The 25,748-nt window shown below is 32.6% G+C and overlaps 2 protein-coding genes across 4 annotated transcripts; both read left to right on the forward strand.

Moving 5' to 3' along the window:
* The first annotated feature begins 6,367 nt into the window (after positions 1-6,367).
* LOC11413574 (uncharacterized) lies at positions 6,368-15,747 on the forward strand. Of its 2 annotated transcripts, none has more exons than XM_024779869.2 (10): positions 6,368-6,739; positions 7,460-7,503; positions 7,590-7,710; positions 7,816-7,909; positions 9,577-10,157; positions 10,766-11,018; positions 11,114-11,372; positions 13,390-13,503; positions 14,475-14,903; positions 15,241-15,747. In XM_024779869.2, the coding sequence occupies exons 1-10, from the start codon at positions 6,541-6,543 to the stop codon at positions 15,481-15,483; spliced, it is 2,337 nt and encodes a 778-aa protein (XP_024635637.1). In that variant the 5' UTR covers positions 6,368-6,540; the 3' UTR covers positions 15,484-15,747. The 2 variants fall into 2 exon arrangements, with proteins under 2 accessions (XP_024635637.1, XP_003599872.2); XM_003599824.4 differs by having other exon boundaries at positions 15,244-15,747.
* A 2,628-nt stretch (positions 15,748-18,375) lies between these two features.
* On the forward strand, positions 18,376-22,435 carry LOC11409511 (glucan endo-1,3-beta-glucosidase 12). Of its 2 annotated transcripts, XM_039831426.1 has the most exons (5): positions 18,376-18,730; positions 19,821-19,859; positions 19,917-20,324; positions 21,748-21,778; positions 22,234-22,435. In XM_039831426.1, the coding sequence occupies exons 1-5, from the start codon at positions 18,670-18,672 to the stop codon at positions 22,415-22,417; spliced, it is 723 nt and encodes a 240-aa protein (XP_039687360.1). In that variant the 5' UTR covers positions 18,376-18,669; the 3' UTR covers positions 22,418-22,435. The 2 variants fall into 2 exon arrangements, with proteins under 2 accessions (XP_039687360.1, XP_003599873.2); XM_003599825.3 differs by having other exon boundaries at positions 18,380-18,730; positions 19,821-20,324.
* Positions 22,436-25,748: the final 3,313 nt, after the last annotated feature.

Below are 25,748 nucleotides of genomic sequence, written 5' to 3' on the forward strand. Positions count from 1 at the left end.
TTGTTACGACATCAGAAATGAAACTCCAACCTGTGGAAGAACATGTTTCATGTTATGTTTTTCATTCCAAGAATGATCTAAGGTATTGATTTTGAAGCAGTAATCATTTTCAAATTCCATGTTGACAAATAATGGCATCATATATAACTTTAAATTGTTTTTGATGCATGTAGTGAGGAATTGTTCAAGGTTGAAACCCTCATAGGCTCACGAAATGAATTTCAGACTCTATGTCCTGGAAGAATAGTTGACACTAAGGTAATTTAATTTCACTTACAAGACCACAACTTTTAAAATAATTGTTTGCAGTCAATTAATAATACTATTAAATGATTGTATATACTTCAGATGATGTCCTCTAAGGTGACATGAATTGAGAGGAACGTTGATGTACCAAGTATATGGTCACTCCCCCCTCATTTGTGGTATGTATTTGTTAGTGATAGTAATTAAAATATTATATGCTTATTCATGGTAAGACAAACTAGATTTTTACATTATTCTTTTTATGTTTTGTAGAGAGATGCATTCCGTCGTAATACAATTGAAGAGCTAATCGAGAAGTATGGGAAAAATTGGATGACTCCAATTGAAAATCTAAAGCATGTATGAATTTATTTTCATTACACGTTAAATTTCCAATAAACATATTATGATGCAATTTGATGTGTATAACCTGACATACTATAACCATTTCAACAGATTTATTTGCCAATTTATGATTGTGTTTGCAATTGGTTTCTTATGGTTGCATTCATTGATGACCAAATTTCGTACCACCTAGATCCAGGTTTTGAGAAAAGAAATATAATCCCTAGACAAAACGACATTAATAAATTGGTAAGTACTTGACACTTGTGATAGTTTGTATTTGAACTTTTCGTTAATTTATTATCTTATTATGTTTTACCAATTTTGTAGTGGCAAATTATTAATGAAATGGTACAAACCATGGTTCAAAGTGAACAATTTCCACCCCACTTTCTATGTGAAGTTCAGCACATAGACAATTGGGATATGGCTGAGCCTGTAGGACTTGTTTCTGAAGGATTTTGGTAACAAAATATTCAATTTATTTTAACTATTGTATATTCACTTTCCATTTATATACACTACTTTGAATCACATGTGATATTTGTACATTTTAAATAAACAGTCAACATTTTGCTGTTTGGGTCTTACAATGGCTAGCAATGGGTTCATCTTTTACACCTAACATACATGTCGTGGTGGGTATCATGAAGTTAACATATTCAATTATTTTTGCAACATTATCAATTAAGTCTTCGCATCAGTATTGATATTGTCAATTAATCTTACAGATGAAAGAAGATGTTGTTAGAATGAAGGTGGCAGTTGATTTGTTGTTGGGTGAGCATAATGAATACAAAGACATCCTGGTGGAGAAAGCTGAAAAAGCGTGGCACGATATGAACAATGTCGAGCAATCAAAATATTTCAACTAATTTTTTTTTCTAGGATATTGCACGCATGTCTACAATAGCCACTCGCATTAACTTGTAGGAACTTTCTTCTATTGTTGCTTCCTTTTGTTTTTTGATTACTTTGGTTAGATTTGTTTAATGTTGTTTAACACTGCACTCTTTTTTCCTTCAAGGTTTTTAATGAGCCAGTTGTTTTTATTTGTATTGATTGTTTCTTTGGATATTGGCCTAGTTGCCCAAACTTTTGTTATTTTTTTATTATATTTATGGAGTTGCCTTGATTATTTATTTTTAGCATTGCTTCTATCTTAATTTTTATTTTCCTATCTGCTTTGTATTTTATAAGGGGTGTGAGTTGTGTTTGATGAGTGATCTCCATTGGCCTAATGTGTCTTGGCCATTGGTGTAGCTTAATTGGAATGGATATGTCATTAAGACTTTGTATGTGATTTTCTGTACAAGTTCAGGTAAACGACATAGTTGATTCTCTACAACCGTTCATAGAAGGTAGGTAAAAAATTTCATTGTGATGCTCAATTTGGACTTTATTACAAAACATCAGTCTAGTAGATAGTAAGCCATGATGAAAATATGATTAGCACTACTAAATAGATCACCTGATTGTAGGCTATATATACTTTGTTGGCATAAAGTACTTTGCTCCTTGGACATAAACTTAAAAGCGTTGTGTTATGATCGTTAGTAGAGACATATGATATTAATTTTCAGTCTTTATGGCGATCGTCTGTTGTCGGCAGCCGGGTTTTGGTACTGTAGTGGCCTTTGTTGTTTTTGTGGTTTTGGATCTTTGGCAGGGGCATTTTTTTTCCTGCTATATATTGCAGGTTTTTCTTTTTTGCCTTGTGTATAACACCCCGATTTCCCAACTTAAAAATTTCAAACATATTATCAGAGTAATCAACATATAACCGGAATGCTACACTTCTAAAAATCATAAATAAGATAATTAACTAATTATCTTTCCACATGAATCAAATTCCAAAACATTGCAGCGGATTAAATTCATCATCATATAAAAGTCTTGGCACACACGCCTCATCAAAATATCTCATAAATTCAGTTAAACAACTTATTCATAAATCAAATACATAAAGGAACAAGAAATAGCCACAAAAGATCTCATCCCGTTACGTATTAGAGCACCTAAAAGGACACAGTGAGGGACGACCACTCACGACAGCAACACCAGCTACTTAAAATTGATCACCTGCAAGTTACTCATACGAAGAGCAACATTTCCAAGCAGAAGGGGTGAGATTTCACAAAACAATAATATTAAGAATATAATTCAACAATTATATTTAACAACAAGAAATCATCATAATATTCATCATAGATAATAATGTATCATTTATCACTTCATTCATGGTTCATATAAACAATCACAACTTCACAACTTATCATCTTTGACTCGACAAATGCGACTATGGGACTCATACATCTTATATGCATGTGGTACCAATCAACGTAATAAGTATTAATATACTTCCAGGGCATCAAGCCCCCAACATAATTGAGCTAAAGCTCCAGGGCATCAAGCCCCCAACATAGTGAGCAAAGGCTCCAGGGCATCAAGCCCCCAACAATGAATGTTAATGCATGGACACATCATCTTAGCAACTTAAAACAACATCATCTTATAAGTCCAATAATTTGGAACATCATCATCATCAACTTAGACCGACTCATGCAGCTTAGTTAAACAACGAACAGCAACATAGGCAGTATGCAAATCATCATGATATAACAATATCGAATGCAATCAACAACATCTCAAATATCAAACATAATTCATTTAATGTATATAAAATTATATAACATTATAAACAACATCAATTCATATGGATTAGTCTTACTGGAACAACAACAGCAAGATAAACAACTTAGTTTCTAACCTCTAAGATTAACTCACATCAACTCGTGCGACAAAGAGCGCATTTAACCTAAACAAGGCAGTCTGTAACACCAGTACTCACGAGGCGAGAGCCTCTGCTCGCCACGACGAGTTCGGATTCAATTCACAAAATTCAATCTAAAGTCTTCCCAGGTTCAACCTCATTCTCCAATCTTTCCTAATCATTATTAGACATGTTCAGGCACTCAGAAACATCTAAGGATCAACTCAAAAGTCAAAATTACGAAATTTGGATAGCTCTCTGGTCATGCTCGCTATGGCGAGTTCATCTGTTCGCGATGGCGAGCGGCGACGTGCAACTCGCGAGGCGGGTAAAAGTTGCTCGCGTGGCGAGCGATGAAGTTCATCCCTCGCGAGGTGAGGATCATCGTTCGCGAGGGCGAGCGATGAATGTTGGCTTGGGCAGAAGTGCAGTTTTCACGAAAATTCATCTTTTCTCATGGTTTTAAGTCTAACATTGATTCCAGAACTCATCCTACACATCATCTAAGGTCTAGGAACAGTTTCTACATCAATCTAACAAGTTTCCACTGTTTAATCATTAATTCTACAATTTTGACCTAGTTTTCAAAACCTCTAAAACTCATCCTACATCATGTTAAACCTAACCATTGAATCACAAACTTAATAGAATTGCAAAGTTAGTCTCACCCTTACCTTAATACTCAAAATCACAGCTTCCTAGGTCTTCTTGCTCTTCTCTTGGCTTTTTCTCCCTTTTTCGAAAAACTGATCATACGTACGTTTTATTTTTCTAATTAGGTTTTTCCTATTTATAGCTCTTCCATCTATCTTATCTTATTTATCTTTCTCCCACAAAACTCTCACATCTCAAAACAACCCCTAAACTCAATATTTATTTTATTTTCAAATCTTATTTTATTAAACAATAAAATAAGTCACAACTCCTCATAAAATCACGTAAAACCACCTCAATCATATAAACCTCTTAAATCACACATATATCATATAAATATAATATAAACTCATCTTAATAACTTCTAGACTCAATTAAATAATTGAAAGAGGGCGTTACACCTTGTGCTGTTGTGGTTGGCTGCCACTGCCATTGTGTATTTGCTTTTGATTTGGTCCAGAATACAAACACTTGTGCAATTGATTGATTTTGCCCTGTTCTCTCTTTCCAAAAGGGAAAGGAATTGACAATTGAAGATAACAATAAACTACTTTGTATGTGATTTTCTGTCCATGTTCAAGCAAATGACAGTGTTGATTCTCTACAACCTTTAATAGAAGGTGGGTAGAATTTTTCACTGTGATGCTCATTTTGGACTTTATTACAAAAAATCAGTCTAGTAGATAGTAAACCATGATGAAAATACGATAAACACTACTAAATAGATCACCTGATTGTAGGATATATATACTTTGTTGGCATAAAGTACTTTGCTTTGTGGACATGAACTTAAAAGTGTTGTGTTGCGATCATCAATAGAGACATATGATATTAATTTTTCAGTCTTTATAGAGTGTTGTTAGTTTTCAATTTGTTCGTGGACTACATATATACTACAAAATATGAACTTTATTTTGTTCAACCTGAAGTATTCATAAAGAAAAGGGCAAAAAAATAAAATAAAGCGATATCAGTAGAATGTGCTCAATCTCTATGCATTGAGTATAAGTTGAGGCAATATTAAATATTAATAAGGTACATATTAACAATAATAGGATGCAATTCGATAGAAACTGAGATACAATATAAAGCAGGTACAATAGAAATTGTGTCAATCCTAGATACAATTCGTTATCTTCCACAAACTCTAGAGTAGTTTGAGGGCTGGTGCAATTATCATGCATGTGTTGATCTTTTTCAATTCTATCCAGCATACTAGCATAGTATGTGTACTAATTACTTGATATCTGGTATAAAGTCCTCAGCCATTTTGAGAATAACTTTCACTGCTCTTCCTTTTCCGCTTTTCCACTCGCCCTTCCGTGAGTCGTAACAATACATCAATTGTCTTCTTATTTCACTGGTTTTGAATAAGATCAATTGTTTCGTAACAATATCAATGCATGTAACAATATCAATGCATGTTCCCATTTTTTTTACAAAAATGATTTTTATTAGGGTAAACAAACGCAAAATAGATTCTGATTTTTCATAAAATCTCTATAAAATAATATCTAAATTATTTTATGGAAAAATCACTTTTATTTTAATCCATAACAAACGGGCCCTTAATAAATAATCCCAATTTTTAAGAATTTAATGGTATCTATACATTTTTGCGCACACACAATCAATCCGAACATTTAGAATTTCCAGATAAATTAAAAACATAAATTAATGTGGCGATTCGAAATGTTTTGATTGATTGTGTGTGCAAAATTATTTTAGACCGTCAACTCCTTATTATTAAACTCATTTTTTTAAAAGAGTTTAATCGTGTAAAAAATAAAGTTTAATTTATATACTTATAATTATTTTACATATTCATTAAATCAAATGGTATGTTGGGACGTCAATTAGTAAATATGATAATTCGTATATTTCCTCATTCATTCATTACTTGATGTAGCAAACTTCCTTGTATATGCATATTTTACATCGTCAGTGCATAATATCTAAGCTAATAAAAAATGGTTAAATTACACCGGATATCCTTAAGTTTGAGGTTTGTAACAAATTGATCATTTAAATTTGTAAACGTTTTTTATTCAATCATTCTACCACATCATTGTTATTCGTTTGGTTAACAGAATGAATAGATTGAAAGCGTTTACAAACTTATTTATATATATGATCCAAATAACTTCAAAATTAAATGCGTTTATAAACCTCAAACTTAAAAGATTTCAGGTGTAATTTAGCCTAAAAAATCATAACAAGTAAGCATAACACACAGCCCAAATATCTTGTGTAGATACACTACAACACTTTACTCAATCACAGTCCACAAGCAAAGCAAAAGAAAAGAAAGAAAGAAAAAAAAAAACCGCTATATATACAAACAAATAATTTATAATTAATTTATTTATCATCATCAAAACCCAAAAGCGCGATAGAACGAAAGCGATTTTAGTGTCACACAAACAAAAAGCTTTTCTTCTTTTTGTTCCGTTCTTAATCAGAAAAAACCTCGCCGTGACGCAAAAGCGATTATTAAAATAAGCGCGGTTGAAATAATCCGAATGGGGAGTGAGAGTGTTGTTAACCGTAACAGCGGCGGCGGTGGAGGAGTGAAGGCGGTGAAAGAAGTTGTTACGACGGCGAAGAATGTCGTTGCGGCGGTTAAAGAGATTGTGAATTGTACGGAACAAGAGATCTATGATGTTCTTAGGGAGTGTGATATGGACCCTAATCTCGCTGTTGAGAAGCTTCTCTCTCAAGGTTTTTCGATTCTTGAGAATTTTTCGCTATCGTTTTTTTTTGTTCGGTTACGTTTCTAACGTTTTGATTTTGTTGCATGGAAGAAAATTAGTGAAGATGATGAAATCGGTTTTTGATTTTTGTGTGTTTGTGTGGTTTTGATGTTTTGTTACGGTTTTCAGAGTGAAAAAAAAGTGATTTTTGAGTTTATTTTATAGGTTTTGATGATACATTTGTTTATCTTGTTTATTTGTTTTTTTAATTATTGATGATACATTTGTTTATGTTTGTTTAATTGTTTCTTTAATTATGAATTACGGACAACGGATATAGACACGGACACGTCGATGCTGATACATTTGTTTATGTTTGATTAATTGTTTTTTAATTATGAAGCATGGACACCGGATACAGACACTGACACTGACACGTCGATTAGTTTTTTTTTTTTTTTGAAACAGTGACATACTTAAGTGTAATCACTGTTGTGTCGGTGTTGGACATCGAGACAAACCTTCGATCAGAAGTGTTGATGATACACCTTTAAGTTGTTTGTGATTTATGAATCAGTTTGATGATTTTTATAAGTTTTGCAAATGATCATTAGCGGTTGGTTGGATGCCGACATAGCTGGGATGTTAGTTGTATATACAAATGATGGGTAGTCTTTTATAAAAAATATATTTTTTAATGCAAATTGTGTGTGAATTTAATTGTAAGTGTGCAATGTTTTAATTGTAGATACGTTTCGTGAGGTGAGAAGCAAACGTGAAAAAAGAAAAGAGGTAATTTTGTTACGTTATGTTAATATTGATATGAGATTGAATTTGAGTTTGATGATGAATAATGTGTGTATGTATTTTGACTTTAGATGAAGGAGGCGACAGAGACGAGGCCAAAGAGTAAGAGTACGGGGTATAAGGGAAGCAAAATCAGCATTGTTAATGATCCTGGTGTTGTGCAAAGTGGATTTCAACATGCGGCTTATAAAGGTATCTTCATTGACTGTGAAACATTTAATAATCTGTCGTTTAATGCGCCATTGGTTTTTAGTATTGCACTGTCTTACGTTGTTGAATATGTGTAACGTATGTCAGAACATGGTAAAGCGGTTGACAAGCAAGAGGTTGGGTCAGTTGGTGCATCGGTTACGTCTTCGACGGCTCATTATGTAGCGAAAAATACAAAAGTGTGAGTATTATTTAAAATCTAATTTGGCGTTGACTTTATTAATGCTTAATTTTGCTATTGATGGCTTGTGGCTTGATGTCAGTTATTCCACGAGACAGGCCATGTGCTGAGAATGTTACATTGGTGATTTTGATGATGATTTTCGTATATCGTATCATTTTGTCAATGTTTTCTTTGTTGCTTCCCGATGTTGCCACGTTGCCATAGTTTTCCTTGTCGCTTTCCAATGTTGTCAGATAGTGGCTATAGCATAGCGGAATTTGAAAAAATCGCTATAGTTCCGCAATATGATAGTTAACACATAGTGCTGTCAACTAGCGATTATAGCAGCACTATCGTGTTGCATCATAGAAGAATTTGAAAAAATTGCTATTCTCCACAATCTACAATTGACAACACTGTCGCTTTAATACTCTTGGTAGTCTTCTGTTTTTTGTTTTTTCTTTGAAAGGATATTCATCGATTGTTATTGTTCATAAGTCCATTATCATATGGTTGATGACTGGAACACCACGTAACAGGGCGCAATAGTAGTTTTGATGATGATTTTCATATATGGTATCATTTTGTGAATATTCTCTTTGTCGCTTTCCGTACCAGTGCCCAATAGTAGTTTTGATGATGATTTTCATATATGGTATCCTTTTGTGAATATTCTCTTTGTCGCTTTCTGATGTTGTCAATAGCGGCTATAACATTAGTGGAATTTGAACAAATTGCTATAGTACCGCAATATGCTATTTCGCACATAGTGCTGTCAAATAGCAACTATAGCAGCACTATCGTGTTGCAGCATAGAGGAATTTGAAGAAATCACCATTTTCCACAATCCGCAATTGACAACACTGCTGCTTTATCTATTGTTATTCTGTTTTTGCCTTTCTTCTTGGAAAAAGTATATTCATGTGATTGTCATTGTTCATAAGTCCATTATCATATTGTCTTTTAAAAGTTTAGTGGCCCCATTTGAATCCTCAGGGAACTTTATGGTTGGTGACCGGATGAATTTGAAGACTTAATGGATGTTTAATCATTTTCCCTTATTTAAAAAATCTCCTCATAGGCATTGTTTTTCACTCTTGCTTGTGTTCAATAAAATTTTGAAAATTAGAAATGCTGAAAGTTTTGATCCGTGGTTCTGCCAGCTACTGTAGCTATGTTTGTTTCAGTGTGACATGCAGGTCATGGGAGGTATCTCTTACTGCTATCGGATGTTAGTGACAGCAACTGAACTCTGCATTTTTTTTGTATGCATTACTTGTATTTTTTATGGTATAAATAATCAGTAAATAGTGTACTAATATCTGATGGGGAGTCTTAATGCAACTGTTAGAGTTACTTTCATCTGCCTAATAATAGGTCATAAGTTCCAATCATGGAATCATCCTGTTGTAAATGCAACGGAAGACTGCCTTCCTATAGACCTGTAATTGGTCTGACCCTTCTTTGGAATCTGCTATGGTGGAACCCGGGTTTCTCTATCTACTAGTGTACTAATATTTCTGTTTTATGAGTTTTTTCCTTGCTAAATTACTAATATGAAATGTGAACGTATTTTTTTGTTTGCCTGACTTATTGATATCACTGTCATTAGAATGTTGTTGTGATTATTTTCACAAATAAACTGTTCCAAGTATTTGCCTCATTTTTTTGAAAATTTGGTGCAGCGATTCATTAAGTACTGATAATGGAAGACAGTCATTAGTATCAGGTGTTTCCATGTCAGATACTGCCCAAGTGTCTCAAGCATCTCAACCCTGGTCGGTAGGAGTGAGCAAAGGACATCTTTCGATGGCAGACATTGTAAGAATGGGCACAGCATCTCAAGATACCATTTCACATAACGATTGTAATTCCTTAGGAGTTTCATTATCTGGAAATTTGGAGTCCAACTTGAGTCTGCCCTATCAAAATAATTCTGAGCTACAAGGTTTTCATGATAAGTGGCCTGTAATTGAACAACCAATCACTGGAGATGCACAGACACTAAACATGTCCTCTTCACCGAAGGCTAACGGTCCATTTGAGCATCCTAACTTGCATGTTACTGAAGTAAGTTTACACAAGAACTGTAACTTAGGTGCAGCCCAAGTTTCACAGGAGGAAATCGCTAGTGGTGATAATGCTATTTCTGCAAAAATTGAATCTGCTTCTATATCTAACAACGCTAGACCAGGGTCACATTCCAACTCTAATTTAAAGAATACTCCTACCTCCAATTTTTGTAGTTCTTATGAGCATCATGAAGGTAACTACTGTGACTCAGCTTTTAGAACATGGCATTAAACCTTCTTTGCATGAGTCATAGGGAAATGCTATCATTTACTCTAAATATTGTGAAATTCTCATTTATTTTGATATATGGTAACTTCAAAAAATAGGCTTTCGACGAAAATTGTGAAGTTCTTATGAGTGAACATGTCCCTTGCATTCAGCTTTAATACCTTTTAGAAAACAGGCTTTCTATGAGATTGCTTTTTTCCAAAAGCTATAGTTTCTAACTATTGAGTAAATAAAAGACATTTGGAAGAGCATTTCTATAGCTTATTTGGCTTTATCTTATGATATATAATCACAAATAGGTATTTGGCTTTGCATATAATTAGCTTATAAATATGTATTGAACAAATGCTTTATTAAGTTGTTGTTGACCCAAATGCAACACCGTTCTATTTTTCAGATTTTTTCTTTTTGTGAATGATCAATTCTTTAAGCATTACTTATTGTCATACTAAAAGCAAAAATGAGCAAGCAATTCAATATTCACCTACAGTAGATATTTTTCACCCTTTTCCTTGTAAAGAGCAGGTCATGAATTGCTTCATTCTAATAAATTTTCTAATGATGTCCTTGCAGGTGTGTCATCTGTTGTTTCGGATCTCCAGCAGTTAAGTATGAAAGATTCCAACCTAGAAGAGGATACAGTGGTTCTTCCAAATCATTTACAAGCCTTGGGTGCTGAGTGTTCACATTTGAGTTTTGGTACATACAAGGGTGTCAATAATTCTGCATCTTCTGAGATTTTTGCTCCTAATAAGCTTTCCAGAAGTAGGTTGGAGATGAAATCTGCAGCTGTAGATGATTCTTTGGCTCAGTTCCCGCATGCCAGGTATTTTCTTCTGTTTCCAACTTTTGATATATTCAGCTTTGTCTATTGCTTTTCATTCTCATTTTTTTTTTTTTCATTTTTTTTTTCTGTGCTAGTTCTCTAAACCATGGTGATGAACAGTTTGGGTTTGATGTTCTTAAAGGAACATCAGGTGATCAAAACTATAACCCTCCAGCTCCTTGGGAAGAGCTTGTGAAACATACTGTTTCTGAGAAAAATCTTGGGCATGAATACAGAACTACAGCTTCTATATCAGATCCTAGTTTGCGAAAATCCGACTGGGTGACTCCTTCATTGCCTTTGAAGCAGCCTGGCTTGCAGAGAGGAAACAATTCTTCTTTTCCGGGAGAGCTGGTGATTTTCTCTTGCCCTCTATCTCGAATTCCATAGATTGATTTTCTTGATATTTTGACAGAACTAGTAAATAAGTAGAAACAGAGTTGTACTGAATAATACAATGTTATTGATGAAATTCCTAGGCAACAAATGTTACGCTGAGACTGAGTTACATATAACTGCAGTGGGCGGTTAAGGAAGGCTGAAACAGCCGTAGGCTGTTTCTTGCTTGACAGTTTCTAACAATGACATGGATATGAGAGTCAGTCCTCTCCTTTACCAATTCAATTCTTAACAAAATAACCGACTTCCTTACCCACTCTTACTATTCTTTTTATTTAGTTTAAACCTCAATACAATCTTAACTATTCTAGCCCATTGTAATTAGTCAGGTCTGACCCAACATAATTAGACCTGCGCATTACATCTTATTTTTGAAAAGTCGGTATCTGGCCCAAGGACCTGCACCTTAATTGGATGTCTACTAACATAGTGATGTGGTCAATGTTGTTATCAATTTCCTGGTCGCACATATGATAAAAGGGGAGTAAACACATAAGCTGCTGGATTTTGTGCATATAAGATAACATAGATAAGAAGAATAACCTTTTAAAAACAATAGCCAACATCATTACATTTTCTCAGATGGAGAATCTTTGTTCATTTTCAATTTGGAACCTCCACTCAAAGCAACAGAACGAATGTCCACTAGAGGTACCGCCAGTACCTGCCCCCACGAGATGATAGTTTTGAAAGTTAACAATGGCAAGACACAACCTTGTGCGTGAGAGCCACAAATTGACAGGAAAAGAGAATAATAGACAAAATAGAGAAAAACTATTCCGGATCAGAGAATGAGAGCCAGCTGCCCCCTTCTCAACAGACCTGCCGCAATTCTGCCAGAAACAAGCATTGAAGTCTACCATGTAACAGAGATGAAACAGACAGAAACTTCTGAGCTCAGGCCTGGACAGTTGCACTGCTGGCCACATGGACCGAGTGAGGGGTTTACGTTTGGTAGAGGAGGAAGGTTGTGAGATGAAGTTAAAAAAAATGGGCAGTTGGGCATACGACTCAGAAGTTTGCCAATCCTATGCATTTCTGAGTTTTTGTCAGTGATTGATTCTACACCAATTTTACTATGTATCTATTTAGGTGTATGCGGGATTAGTTAAAAGGGCAACTTGGTGCTATACTCCTTTCACGATAGGGTCTGGGGAAGGTTTGAACTTTTTGAAAAAAATCAAATTCCCACATTATAAAAAAAGATAAGATCCGAAAAGAGCTTATAAAGAACGGGCATCTCTCAGTTGACAAGTTGATTTACTATAAGGATGAGTTAGGTCCAATCAAAAAGAAGATGGTGTGACAGCCTATCTATTTGCCACCCACTGTATTTTCCACACACCAATTCTATTAGTGTTAGACATGCTTTACGATCCCCTTTGTAACTAAGGACGAGTAAGGTCCAATCCAAACCCCAAGAGAACTTATTGCAAATCTTGTTGACAATCTTATGTTTGTGTTTGCAAGGGATTATTTCCCATGATAAGGGCAACTTTTACAATTGTTATTAGTTAAAACACAATTTCGACTACTTTGCATATTCCATGTTACAAATGCTACAGAGTTTATTTTATGTTTAAGAGTCCCGGCTCCTTGTCCTGCATGGTTCAACAACTGTCAAGAATATCAATAACACTATTAGGTCCCTTGCCACCTTTAAAAGCCTCATAGTTGAGCTATTGATCTGAGTGCATAAATACAGACATGCATTCCTGACTATACTGTTTTGGTGCTGTGGTGCATGTATTCGGCTTTTCTGAAATGAGTGTAATTTTTCGCAATTATTATGGTGTGATATGATTATGCATTTGATAATAATGTATGGTTACACATTCCTAGTGGTATTTTTCCCCACTAATTGTCAACTTGTGATTCTGTTCTTTGATGGTTATTTTACTTATTTCTACTTTCTCGTAAGCTTTTAAATCCTACATAGTTTTGAGATTTTGTTCCATTTACCCTGACGCAGCATAATAATTCAAACTCTCAAGACTTGCTGGCTTTTCTCCTAGCTCAATCACAACGTGCAAGGCACATTAATGCGGAACCATCCAGAAATAATTTTCCCCTCTCCATGTCTGAGGTATCCAGGGAACATTCTTCTATACACCCTTTAGTTTTGTGATTTTATTTTGCACGTCTTAATTTCTAGCAACATAATAGAACTAACTCTTCATTTGTTGGAATTGTCATCTTGTTTCGGTTTTGCTTTGTAGTAATATTTTTTTCGTTTTTGTATGGATTGCTATTGACACTTGTATTTTGAAATATGAAAACAAAAAACTTAGGGCTTGTTTGATTAAGTTCTAAAAAACAGTTTTTCAGTTTTTAAAATTTAAAATTGAACAACTTGTTTGGTAACTTAATTTTACATAACTATTTTTTAAAACACTCTTCTATTTACCAGTTTTGAGAACTAAAAAACTAAAACAGATTTTAGAGGTTTTGCTTTTCAGTTTTTTAGTTTTGCATTTGGTATGAGAAGAAAAAAACACAGAAGCCCTTAGTACGAAACAACTTTCTTACCATGTGCACTATCTCTTTTAAATTGGTAAGTGATTTTATTATCCTACTAATATTCTCCTATTGGTGTATGACATTGATATCTCAGTTACTTTTGAAATTTGCACAAACCCATGCAGAGAAATTTGTGTTGAGAAAATGTACATATATGAGAACTTGAAATTTTATACATTCATGAACAAATAGCCGAAGACAAAGTACACAACAATACCTGCATGTAGGCAAATCTATTATCGTTTATTAATTTTTTTTTTTTTTTTTTTTTTGCATGTACTTGTATATACCCACATGTCTTGTCCATGAAGTGTCAAGTGCCATACTGTGATTGCTGTTTCAACATTAAAACTATATATAATCCGTTGTCTTATCTTCATGCATATATGAAATGGCTAATGAATGAGTTAACAGTGAGAACACTTGTATCATTTATGAGGCCTAACGGTGGCAATGATCACTGCCCTCGTCTAAGTTATTGATAAATTGGACGTAATTATTAGTGTCATTGTTCTTGACGGTTGTTGAACCATGCAGGACATGGAACCAAGCACCTTTGGTCTGCATAACAGATCTGCACCTGCCCAGAGTTTTACAATGCAACCCAATAATCACTTTCAACAATTGCCAGACATGAAAGCATATCAATCCGTACCCAAGAGTCAGTCATATTTTGCAAACATTGATTCACAGAGAGCATTTTCAGACACCACTGCATATAATATATCTCCTGCAAACATGAATTACAACAACCTTCTACAAAACAGAAATGAATTCCATATGAGTAGATTGCCTCAGTCCATTGCCAGTAATGCACATGGTTATGGAAATCTTGACTCTTCCGTTTATTATCCTGAAGGCTTTCTGTCTAATCCATCTGTTAGTAACATGAATTCTTCAAGTAACTTCAGCGAGCTTTTGCCTTCTCAATATAATGGTGGACATAACTTCAGCTCTATTCAACCGGTAAGTTTTACTATCTTTTTAAAGAATAATATTTTCCATATGAAGTTGTGAATGTGGTGATAATCGCTGTTTATTTCTGAAACGGTGTTTACATTATTGAATGCTATAGACCATACTTTATATTATGAGAAAATGGCATGTAAAGTTACCTATTATTGATCTGTATATTCACTCCCAAACAAAGAAAAAAGGGATGGCATCCAATTGTTCTTAATTATCTGATGGATGGGTCGTCCCAAAGTTTCACCAGTAATATTTACATGCTCTGCATTATTGTTAAGCATATTGTTGTATTATTTTATGAATTTGCTTGATTAACTTTATTGTCAATTCTCACCAGCATGATAGCTTTTCTCATTTGGATTATGGGACAAAGTCAAGATCTTCATTTCTCCCGGAGAAAACTCAGTATACCTTCATGGACCAACCAAACCAGGCTTCCGTGTCGCAGTATGCAAGTCCTGAATATTCTGATTTCTATCCTTCTTGGAGCCAAATTCCGGAACAACATAACCAGTCAGGTGGTGTTCAAGATCTGTTACCCAGGCAATTGAATCAATTTTGGCAGCAAAACTATTAACAGTACAGTCCTTAAGTTTTCTCCCCCTCTTTTGTCATTAGAAATTATCATAGCAGGTTTAGGTGAAAATAGGGCGTTATTACTTTTCATTTTGATGCTCGAGCCTTATCCAATTGTACATGCTTTAAAGAGAATCAACTCCATGTAGTTGTGGCATCTGCATTATTTTATCATATTACAGGGGGTTTTTTGGTCACATATTAGCTAAGACTAATAGTTTTTCAACCCAACAGAGTTGCAATTCTCAAATTACAAGTACAAGCTAATATACATAGTAATATGTAATTTTTGTTAGATTTTGCTTTCCGTCATCGAATGTTAGTAAGTTCATACATTCGCTGATTGGCAATCTGTAACTGTTCACCTCGATACGCCGGTCCATAAAACACAAAAGTTACCAATTTTGAATTATGGACAGTCGGATTGAGATTGGATGGTCACAGATCAATGACTTCACACAAATATCAATCCCTCTAATCGACTTTTTGACAAGTTTGTACATCCAATTACATAATCTTTTTGAACAATTGCTAGGGAAACTTTTTTCAATGCTCACTTTAACACTCACTTTTACTAGTTGAAATCCATGTGGTCTCACCATTTATGAGACTCATTTGTATTGTGTGCTTGGCTCAAAGTACTAAGTAATTGATTAGTTTTTTATTTTTGGAAGTTGCTCTTCTCCCTTTTTGTTTCTGGTCCAAACGTTGAAAGAGATGGACGATTTTAAAAGAGAGAAGTGCAATTTCCTTTCTTTTTTGACTGACTCTAAAACGATTAGTTAGAATTGGGGAACATTTGAATAACTAATGACTGTGTATGAAACAACTACTCTACTTATTATCACCCATGCATTGTAGGCCATAAATTGTCAGGTTTTGGTATCCAATTTAACTAACTTTAATATAATTTATATGAAACAAAGTTCAATAATTGCCTTTACTAGGAACTATGATGAGCCTATGATTATATTATTCCCATAGCTGTTTTTTAAGTTGAATTTGAATAATTAGTCAAAAGTAAAAAAGGGTTAGGAAATACTCCACCACTGGATGGTTAACTTTGGAGTGAACTTTCACTAACTCAAATTAATTAGCTTTCTAGCCAAATGCAGATGGTGGCATGGTCCACCCACATGAGAAACTAAAATTTCTCAAAATTATAATGACAATTCTATAAAAGTTAAGCATATCATTAAAAAAAAAAAAAAAAGCTTTTACAAATTACTGTTAAAATTCATCATCCCACTCTTTAACCTAACTAACAAGATATAAGTTTGATTTGGCGGTTGAAGTGAGAGTTTAAATGTTGTATGATAAGAAGGTTGAGAGATCAATAACCACCTTCAACAAAACACTAACCATACCAACATTTTCCATTTAAAAAAAAGTATATATTGGAGCTCATCACTCCTCTCTTTCCTAAATCCCCACATGAAAGAAATGTTGAAGTAATTAAGAGTATTTTTGGTGTAAAATAATTACGGCAATAGTGAATTCGAAGAAAATCCTATAAAGATTGAATATAGTGGCGAGAGTTTGACATTATAACTTTAAAGATGATGTTTAAATTCTCTCGAAAACTTTTGTAAAATGATCATAAGTGCAACTTTAATCGATAATAATCTTTTTCTTCCACAATTCCTTTTATAAAAAGCCACTACATGATCATGTATATTGAAACAAAAATATGAAATGGCATTGTGGGGGGCACTTGATAGCAGTGTACAAAATTCAAAGCAGGTTTCTAAAAAAATAACTATTGGAGATGTGTATCACTGCAATTAAATATGACATTTTACTTTTGTTGAAAAAGGTAAAAGCTACAATTACAAAAATAATTTGAAGTTGCAAATAATCATGACATGATTCATATAAACAAGGGCGGTGAAGATTGATTTCTAATGCTATATATAAAATTAAGTAGCAGTGGGAAATCAATGACTTCTATACAACAAAGTTTTGCTTTTTTGAGGGACCATTTGATAAATATTACATGAGTTAAGCTTCTTCCTTATGGCCACCGTTTTCCACAACAAACATGGAATCACATAAAGTGCCAAATTTGAAAAAGATGATGTATAACCAAATAGCAATAGTACCTAATGAAGTCACACTATTTTCCCTTGACCAAAAAGGACAATGTCTCAATTACAAAGAACAGATAGGCTTATTTTTCTTTGTTGTAGAAACATAAGTATGTAGAGACAAGAAAATAACGTAGTAGAATAATAAATGTAATACGTTTTGAAGAACCTGAATTTAATTTTTTGTTTAAATAATTCTTGATTAGATTTTAGTGACGATTGAATTTTATATTATCTCGATCTCTTTCTTTTAGCGTCCGTTTGGTATAGCGTTTGCAAAATAGAATTTGATGGAAATCACGACAAAAAACCACGTTAGCGTAGAAGCTAGTATTTGGAGCTTTTGGAAATCATACCAAAAATGCGTCACAAAACGTGCAAACGTACTTTTGTGTGTTGTAAACGGGAAGCCAGATATACGCTTAGTACATGATTGCTTTAGCGGTGGATTTATCAATTCCACTACATCGTAGGAGAAGCGAATATAAACACACGAGTACAATAGCGACGTAAACTCCATACCAAATCTTAAATCACTATGAGAGCAAATATAAACACATGATTAGCGACGTAAACTCTAAACCAAATATGCACTTAGTAATTTGAGGGTTAAGACCAAAAAACATATTTGTGATTATAAATATTCACCAAAAATAAAGGAAAAATGAAAAGAAAAAATAATAATAATTTGTATAAAACAGTAAAAAGAGATGCATAGAAAAGAGAAAGGCAATTAACACATGAGCACCATCATTACAATGATCACTAACTAAACCCTACACACCCAACTTAAATTCCAAAAAATTCCTCCTTTACTTTGTTTTTCAACTCTCTTCCCTCCTTTTTGCTCCTTCTTTTACTTGTTTGCACCCTCCTTCACACCATTCACTCCCTTGTCAAATCTTTGTCTCTCAAAACTCTACAATATATATATTTTTATTAACATGATTAGCACATAAAACACCTTTTCTCCTAACATAACTCAATCAACTTCTCTAGTTTATGATATCTTCATTTCTCTCTAGTTTCTTCCAAAGAAAAAATACTATAATTTGGGAACCACATTGAACAAGAACAAGAACAAGAAATAAACATTGAAGATGGAAAGGAGTGTAAACTATTATATACTACTTCTTCTTCTGGCTCATTTCCTTTGTTCTGGTAACTTTTTTTTTCTTTGTTTCTTTTCTTCTTCTCCTTTGTTTATTTAGTTCAGTTCTGTTATTACATGGTTTGCTTAGTTTAATCTTGTTTAAGATAATGTTTATCAAATTATCATAAACTTTCTATGATTTTTTTTTGTTACTCATTATTTTCTTGTGTTTCAATTAATGCTTAGTATTTTTATTTTTTCTTTATCTTTTGCATATATTCTATGTTTTTCTCTTTTTAAGCAATTAGATTCTTTGGACCACATGAATATGTCCTGTATTTCCTGCAGCTACGTTTGGTATCTAATTTGTTTTATTCTCTCTCTCTATTTTATTATCCATCTTTTTCTTTTATTGTTCAACTTCAATAGAGAAAGAAATATTTTTTTTAAACATATAGTTTAGAACTTTATTCTAGCCATAATTTTTTAAGAATAATAATTATAGTCATAGTGCAAAATACTGTGTTTTTTTGTCGAGTATGCAGTGGCAGGAAATTCATCTTTTTAAGGTGAATAAATAGGGTGTCCGAGGTTTGAACTCTAACCCCTACATATAAAGATGCAATGTCTCTACCATCTAAGTTAAACTCACATGAACTTATTTTAGTTTGGTCAATTTCAACTAGTTATTTCAAGCAATCATAGAGCTAGATCACAATGAGTGGCTTATACTAAAATAAATTAGTTGTTGAATTTTGAAAAAAAAATCAGTTGTTCTTAGGCTCAAGGACCTAGTAATTAGATTAAATGCAATTATGAATTTTTGTTATACTATTTTAATCTACATAGCATCGACAATTCAGATTGAAAGTGTATACGGTGTCTGATCAGTCACAGACACACATGACCACCTTCAATTATTTTATTTTTTGAAATTATTATCGATGTCAACGTATTAGTGTCAATATCGTGTCCGCGTCTATATAATTACTTCATAGATTTCATGTTAGGTTGAATGATATGTTTAAATTTGAATCTAGCTAGCACTTTTCTTTCCCCCTCAAAAGAAAAAGGTTAAAATTTGATTTGAAATCCATTCCTATTTACATGCTTAGAACAAGACAAATAACCTATTTCAACTGTTTTTTCAATATAAAGGTTACAGTGAAACAAATAAAGAAGCACATGGACATGTTACACAAGTAAATCCACAAAGCCATAAAGAGAAACTATTAGAATTTAAAGCTCCAATTTCAACCACTCAAAGGGATATTACAACTCCAATCACTACAATTCCAAATTTAGTTCCAACAATTTCAACATCACCAATTTTGAATCCTGATTCCAATCCAGATACATATTCTCCATCTTCAACGGTGCCGATTACGGCTCCATCGACGTCAAATTCACCGGTTTCTTCAGGTGCAAGTTGGTGCATTGCAAGCCCTAGTGCTTCACAAAGATCTTTACAAGTTGCATTGGATTATGCTTGTGGATATGGTGGTACTGATTGTTCTGCAATTCAACCTGGTGGAAGCTGTTATAACCCTAATTCTGTTCATGATCATGCTTCTTTTGCCTTTAATAAGTACTATCAAAAGAATCCTGTTCCAAATAGTTGCAATTTTGGTGGAAATGCTGTCCTCACTAACACAAATCCAAGTAAGGCTTCTACAATTTATGATCATGGTTTTAAATTGCAGTCAGATACGACAATGTGACTTCAATTACGGTTGTAGAGATTAGGACTGTTAAAAAAACCTAAAAACTTGATTGAACCGCATCGAAATCAATGAATTGTGGTTGGCAGCTCACACAATGAACTATCCATCACAATTCGACTCTTTTCACTGCAGTTCATTTTTTGTTTTATTTTTTTTAAACCATCATAATATTTGGTTTCGTATTCATTTGAAGCCACATCGATGTGGCCAAAAAATACAAGTTTTTACTGAAGCTACAAAAGATAGCTTCACAAAAGTAAAGACGAGAATTCCTTGAGACGCGAGAGATGAGTGTCAAACCTATATCCAAACATAGACGTAGTTTGATCTTTTTTTTCAAAAATTGTAATTATTAGTTAATAATTGCAATTTGGTACGTTTTGTTCACAACGGATCAATTTGGTTTCTTTCTAGACATAGTTTCGGTTCAAAGCTATAGAATCAGTGCACCAAACCTTTATATCAGTTCCGTTCAGAATCAACAATTAACATTTCAGTTCAATTTTACTAACCTGTTATAACAGTTCGGTTCGGTTTGCGTTTTGAACCAAATCAGAACTGTCCTGCTAGAGATATAAAAATATTGATGTCACGGGGTAGTTGATTTTTAAAGACCCTTGTTTGTGACCTTAAATTATGTGACAATTTTTAATTAAAAAGTTAAAAACACAAATAAAAATATGCAAAGCTAGAAAATGTATCCTTGTGAATGATTCTTGGGTTCCATTTTGAAGAGACAAGAGACAATAAAATAAAGGTTGTACTGTAGTGTATCTTTGAATAGACTTTGAAAGTGCATTGGTGATATATATAGGAACTAAAAAAGTGAAATTGAGTGATGCACAAGTCAAGCTTTTTTCCTACTTTATTGCAGGCTATGTATCATGTCCATATCAAAGGTGTCTTGTTTATCACAATTATTTTTTATTTTTTTATCTTATCCATTTTTTGTTAATAAGTTAAACATTTTTTTATATCTATAAAATTTAAATTTGATCATTATTAAAATGTTATTTGACTTTGGTCTTAAAATTGTGTATATGTAGTCCATCATTTTTATATTTATAGGAGATTAAAAACACACAATTTAAATATTTCAAAATGCTAAAAATGAATAAATTTTGTAGGAATCAAAATCATTTTTTGAATTTTACTGTAACTACAAATATATTTAACTAATGCAATTGATTTGTATACTTAGTATAGGACGTTCGAATTCAAATGTTACAAAGAGTGTATAATTAAGTAGTTTGTCAAAAAAGAGAGTGTATAACTAACATTATCCTAATATCTACTTGTGTATTTTTTAATTTATTTTTAATGCTTAAAAGCTTTTATTAATTTATTAATCTGTGTTTCAGGTGTTGGGACATGTCAATATCCATCCACTAGGTAACTATCTTTATTCATATATATATATATATATATATATGTATTGTTTATGAATTAAATATTTTTTTATCAGAAAATATGTTTCTATAATTTTTGTCTTTACATATTATAAAAGTGCATGCTTTTAGTTTCTCTTTGAAGACTAAAATCATATAGTTTTATAATTTATATAAAAGAATATAGAAATTAAAAATAAAATTCAAGATGATTATAGAAACTAAAAACATAATATATGCATAAGAGTGTTTTTTTTTTTTTTCCACATAGATCAGTTGGTAGGATTAGAGCATTGTAATATATAAGGATTAAAGTTCGAATTTCGAACACTCCGTTTATTCACCTTTATAAGATCTTAGTCATGTGGTTTCTTGAAAAAAAAAGTGTTTCTTTTATTATATGGCAACAATTATTTATAACAGAAAAATCTAATATTTTATGTCTAAATTAAATTGCAGTACAAGTTCATCACTCTTAAACACAACAAACACAAGTGGTGCAAATATTTTTGGGTATGTGCCTGTCCCAACAAACCCATCTGTCTCTGCTGCAGCTTCAACATCAAATAGCTTTGCACAAATTTGCTTCATTATTTTGGCAATTGCAATTTTACAAAACAAGTATATCCAACATGAAGAATGAGAGTTTTTTATTTTGCAATTCTCTCACAAAAATAACTCTGCTTTTGATTTTCTTTTTTGGCTAAAATATGGTTTTAGTCCCTGTAAATATGCCTCGTTTTGGTTTTAGTCCCTGTACAAAAAAAAAAATTGTTTTTGATCCCTGTAAAATTTTTTGTTTTTGAAAATAGTCTCTGACCCCACTTTTGTGATGATTTGCATACGTGACACATTATAACTGAACCAATTTTGTAATTTTTGATCCCTGCAAAATATTTTGTTTTTAAAAAAGGTCCCTGCAAAATTTTTTGTTTTTGAAAATAGTCCCTGGAGGGACTATTTTTAAAAACAAAAAAAATTACAGGGACCAAAAACAATTTTTTTTTTACAAGAACTAAAACCAAAACGAGGCATATTTGCAGGACTAAAACCAGAGTTTTACCTTTTTTTTTTTTTGTGGGGTTTGTGCGACTGGGAAGTAACTAGCTAGGTACAAGAACTGCAACATAATATACATGATAGATGCACTTTCTAGAAATTTATATTAGTATAGACTATACCATATTTTTTTTTTAACCTCTGTAGTTTTTATATTGGACTTCCTCTTTTTCTTAAGAAATATTACTTTATATTAACTATTCAAAGATGCGTATTATTTCTCTAATCATATTGACTAGCCATCTTAACATTACTTTGTACTTCCTCCGGTCCTTATTATAAGAAAAAATTGACTTTTAGGTTTATAAAATAATTAATATATCTTATTGTAAATATAGACTAGATACATTACTTATACAATGAACCAAAAAAGTTAATTGTTTTTTATAATAAGGACCGAACGGAGTATTACTTTATACGTTTCTTCTGCATTTCAAATTTCCTTTTTGTCCTTTTTGTGAAGAAAGTTATACATGCATAATTAATATGTATACTTTTAACGAATTAATTGGACTCAAGTGGTTAATGACCTTAAAACAAAAGACGAATCGTTCGAGAAAATCCAAATTCAATTTTGGATAAAGCAATTATTGATTTTACTATACTTATCATCTCACACAAAATAATAGGCATATTTTGTGTGTACCATTAAAAAAAATTGTGTATGCTAAATTATTCATCTCAAGAACATCAAACTTCTTAATCTTTTACTATGTTTTAGAATCGAATCCTATTTATCATTAGGAATAAATTACCGCCAATTCATCAAAGGGTATTGTAGACATCACCATTGCCATGGTGTTATCCGATAGACCCAATTAATATTTTATAGGACACAATGTGGCAGTAATACGACATAGCATACATTGGTATATAACTTTATATATAAACAATAATCTTAAAACAAGAGAGAATCATTATTTAAAAAGTTGGTATTCCCTTATACATTCATTATTTTTTTTTTTCTTTTAAAATAAATTAGTACTTTTAATTAGAGATATCGTTAAAAAAAAAACTAATAACTTGTATTGAGGGTGATATTTAAGGATAAATTTCTTTTTCAAGGTATCTGGTCAAGAAGCCCAAAATATTCTTTTAACCGTTTTTTAATTATTTTGTTCAAACTTATTTTTGTTTTATCTACTGCCTACTTTTTCTTTTCCCAATCTCCATAAACTGATAGAGTGATAGAGAAGTAGGGAATTTAATGGTTTCGTACGTTCAAGGCAAAGAATCTTAAGAGCTTAAAGTAAAACAATGGCTTCGAAATTTCTCTGTTGTATTATTCTAATGTTTTAGGTTACATTTTATTTATAAAAACATTACATAGTAAATCAAAACCAACGTGAGAAAGACGTCTATGCCAAAACGAAAAATCTTTATTCTTGAAGATAAGACACTTGGTTCCTGTTGAGGACATATCATATAAATGAATTATATTACCATATCAAAAGGTCCTCCCTAACACAAGGTATGTCAGAGAAAAGACACCAGAATCACAAAATAAATATTTACAATAGAATCAAAAGTCATCTAATAAATTAAACATATAGATGTTATCTACTCTTAAACCCTTATACATATGATCCTTCTTTTCCTTATGCTTGCTCGATAATGCAACCAAGGTACGTGAAAGTGATTGAAATTTGCATCAACCATGAAATTTAATTTGGTTTTCCTTATTCTAAATCCTTTATTCAACCCAAACAACAACAATATGAAGCATCATCCTCCTATAAGTTCTGTGACAATGCCACGAATGTCATTTCAGCTCCGTTATGACACCGAAATCCTTCATGCTGGTGGTGGGAACGAGTCATATGACTCCGGTATTGCGACTTAGAGGGAGGGTAAAAAAGGTCAATTTTTTTTCTTATTTCTTGATTTGATGGTGTTAAAATGAGGGGAGGTTAGTGTTGTTTTGGAAAACTTGAGGGGAGGAATATTATATGTAACTAGAAGGATTACCTACACTACCTTCACTAAGTATAGAGATTTGTCACTCTTCATGTTTCTTTCCATGGACTGAAGACAATTATCCTAAAAAATTAGACAAGGATGTTAGATCCATAATTCTCCTTGGATTCTGAAGTGTGAGCATAAATTTTGTTGCATTTTGATGCCGATTGCATTACGCCCTTAGGAACGCAAAATATCCTAAAGTGGCATTTTCCGATGCTATGTCTCCTCTTGCAACAACAATAGTGACAAATGCGAGATTTTACTTCCCCTTGCCAAATGCGACAAGTCTCACATCCAAACCAAGATGGTTTCTCCTTTTCAAGTTTAACTTTTGGAATTTCTACCATAGATTTCTGAAGTGCTTCTAATTAACTTTTTGTTTCTAAAACTAGCGTCCAAATAAAAAATGACCTTCTTTTTGGTTGTCAACTTCTTAAAAGAATCTTTAGCTTCACTATGGAAATTTTCAAAAGCAATTTTTGAAGTTCATAATAGAAAAAGCTTAGTAAGATTATTGTATCTTCAAACAAATAGTCCCATCTCTATGTCATCGTTATCTTTCTTTTATTTTTTCTCATGATTTTCCAAAGCCATGAGCTCATGTTCATTTTCTTCAAGCTTGCCAAATAATGTGGCGATGTTTAAAGTTGTGAGGTTGTTTACCTTCTTGATGTAAAATGCGAATTAGTTTTATAATTATGGAATTTCCCTTCTAAACCAAACATATCAATATTGTCAAACCGAAAATATACAAGTTATTGGAGCATAGGTACAAAAAAATAATATCATATTCTCATAAAATAAAATAAAATCATGTTATGTAATTGTTGGGAAAATTATACTTTTTTTTTTAAGGAGGCAAAGTTATAATTGTAATCTCTTAACTTAATTTTAAATATTAATTTGGTAAATTTTCTTTTAGTCGTTGCAATTTTTTCCTTTTAATTTACTTG

Source organism: Medicago truncatula, chromosome 3 (genome assembly GCF_003473485.1).
Source record: "Medicago truncatula cultivar Jemalong A17 chromosome 3, MtrunA17r5.0-ANR, whole genome shotgun sequence".
Lineage (NCBI taxonomy): Eukaryota > Viridiplantae > Streptophyta > Magnoliopsida > Fabales > Fabaceae > Medicago > Medicago truncatula.

Bases quoted from the DNA above. Each gene is read 5' to 3' on its own strand.
- LOC11413574 (XM_024779869.2), top strand. From the start codon at position 6,541: ATGGGGAGTGAGAGTGTTGTTAACCGTAACAGCGGCGGCGGTGGAGGA. The intron at 6,740-7,459 runs GTTTTTCGATTC...TTTTAATTGTAG, and splicing joins TGAGAAGCTTCTCTCTCAAG to ATACGTTTCGTGAGGTGAGA. The intron at 14,904-15,240 runs GTAAGTTTTACT...GTCAATTCTCAC, and splicing joins ACTTCAGCTCTATTCAACCG to CAGCATGATAGCTTTTCTCA.
- LOC11409511 (XM_003599825.3), top strand. From the start codon at position 18,670: ATGGAAAGGAGTGTAAACTATTATATACTACTTCTTCTTCTGGCTCAT. The intron at 18,731-19,820 runs GTAACTTTTTTT...TTCAATATAAAG, and splicing joins GGCTCATTTCCTTTGTTCTG to GTTACAGTGAAACAAATAAA. The intron at 21,779-22,233 runs GTAACTATCTTT...ATTAAATTGCAG, and splicing joins TGTCAATATCCATCCACTAG to TACAAGTTCATCACTCTTAA.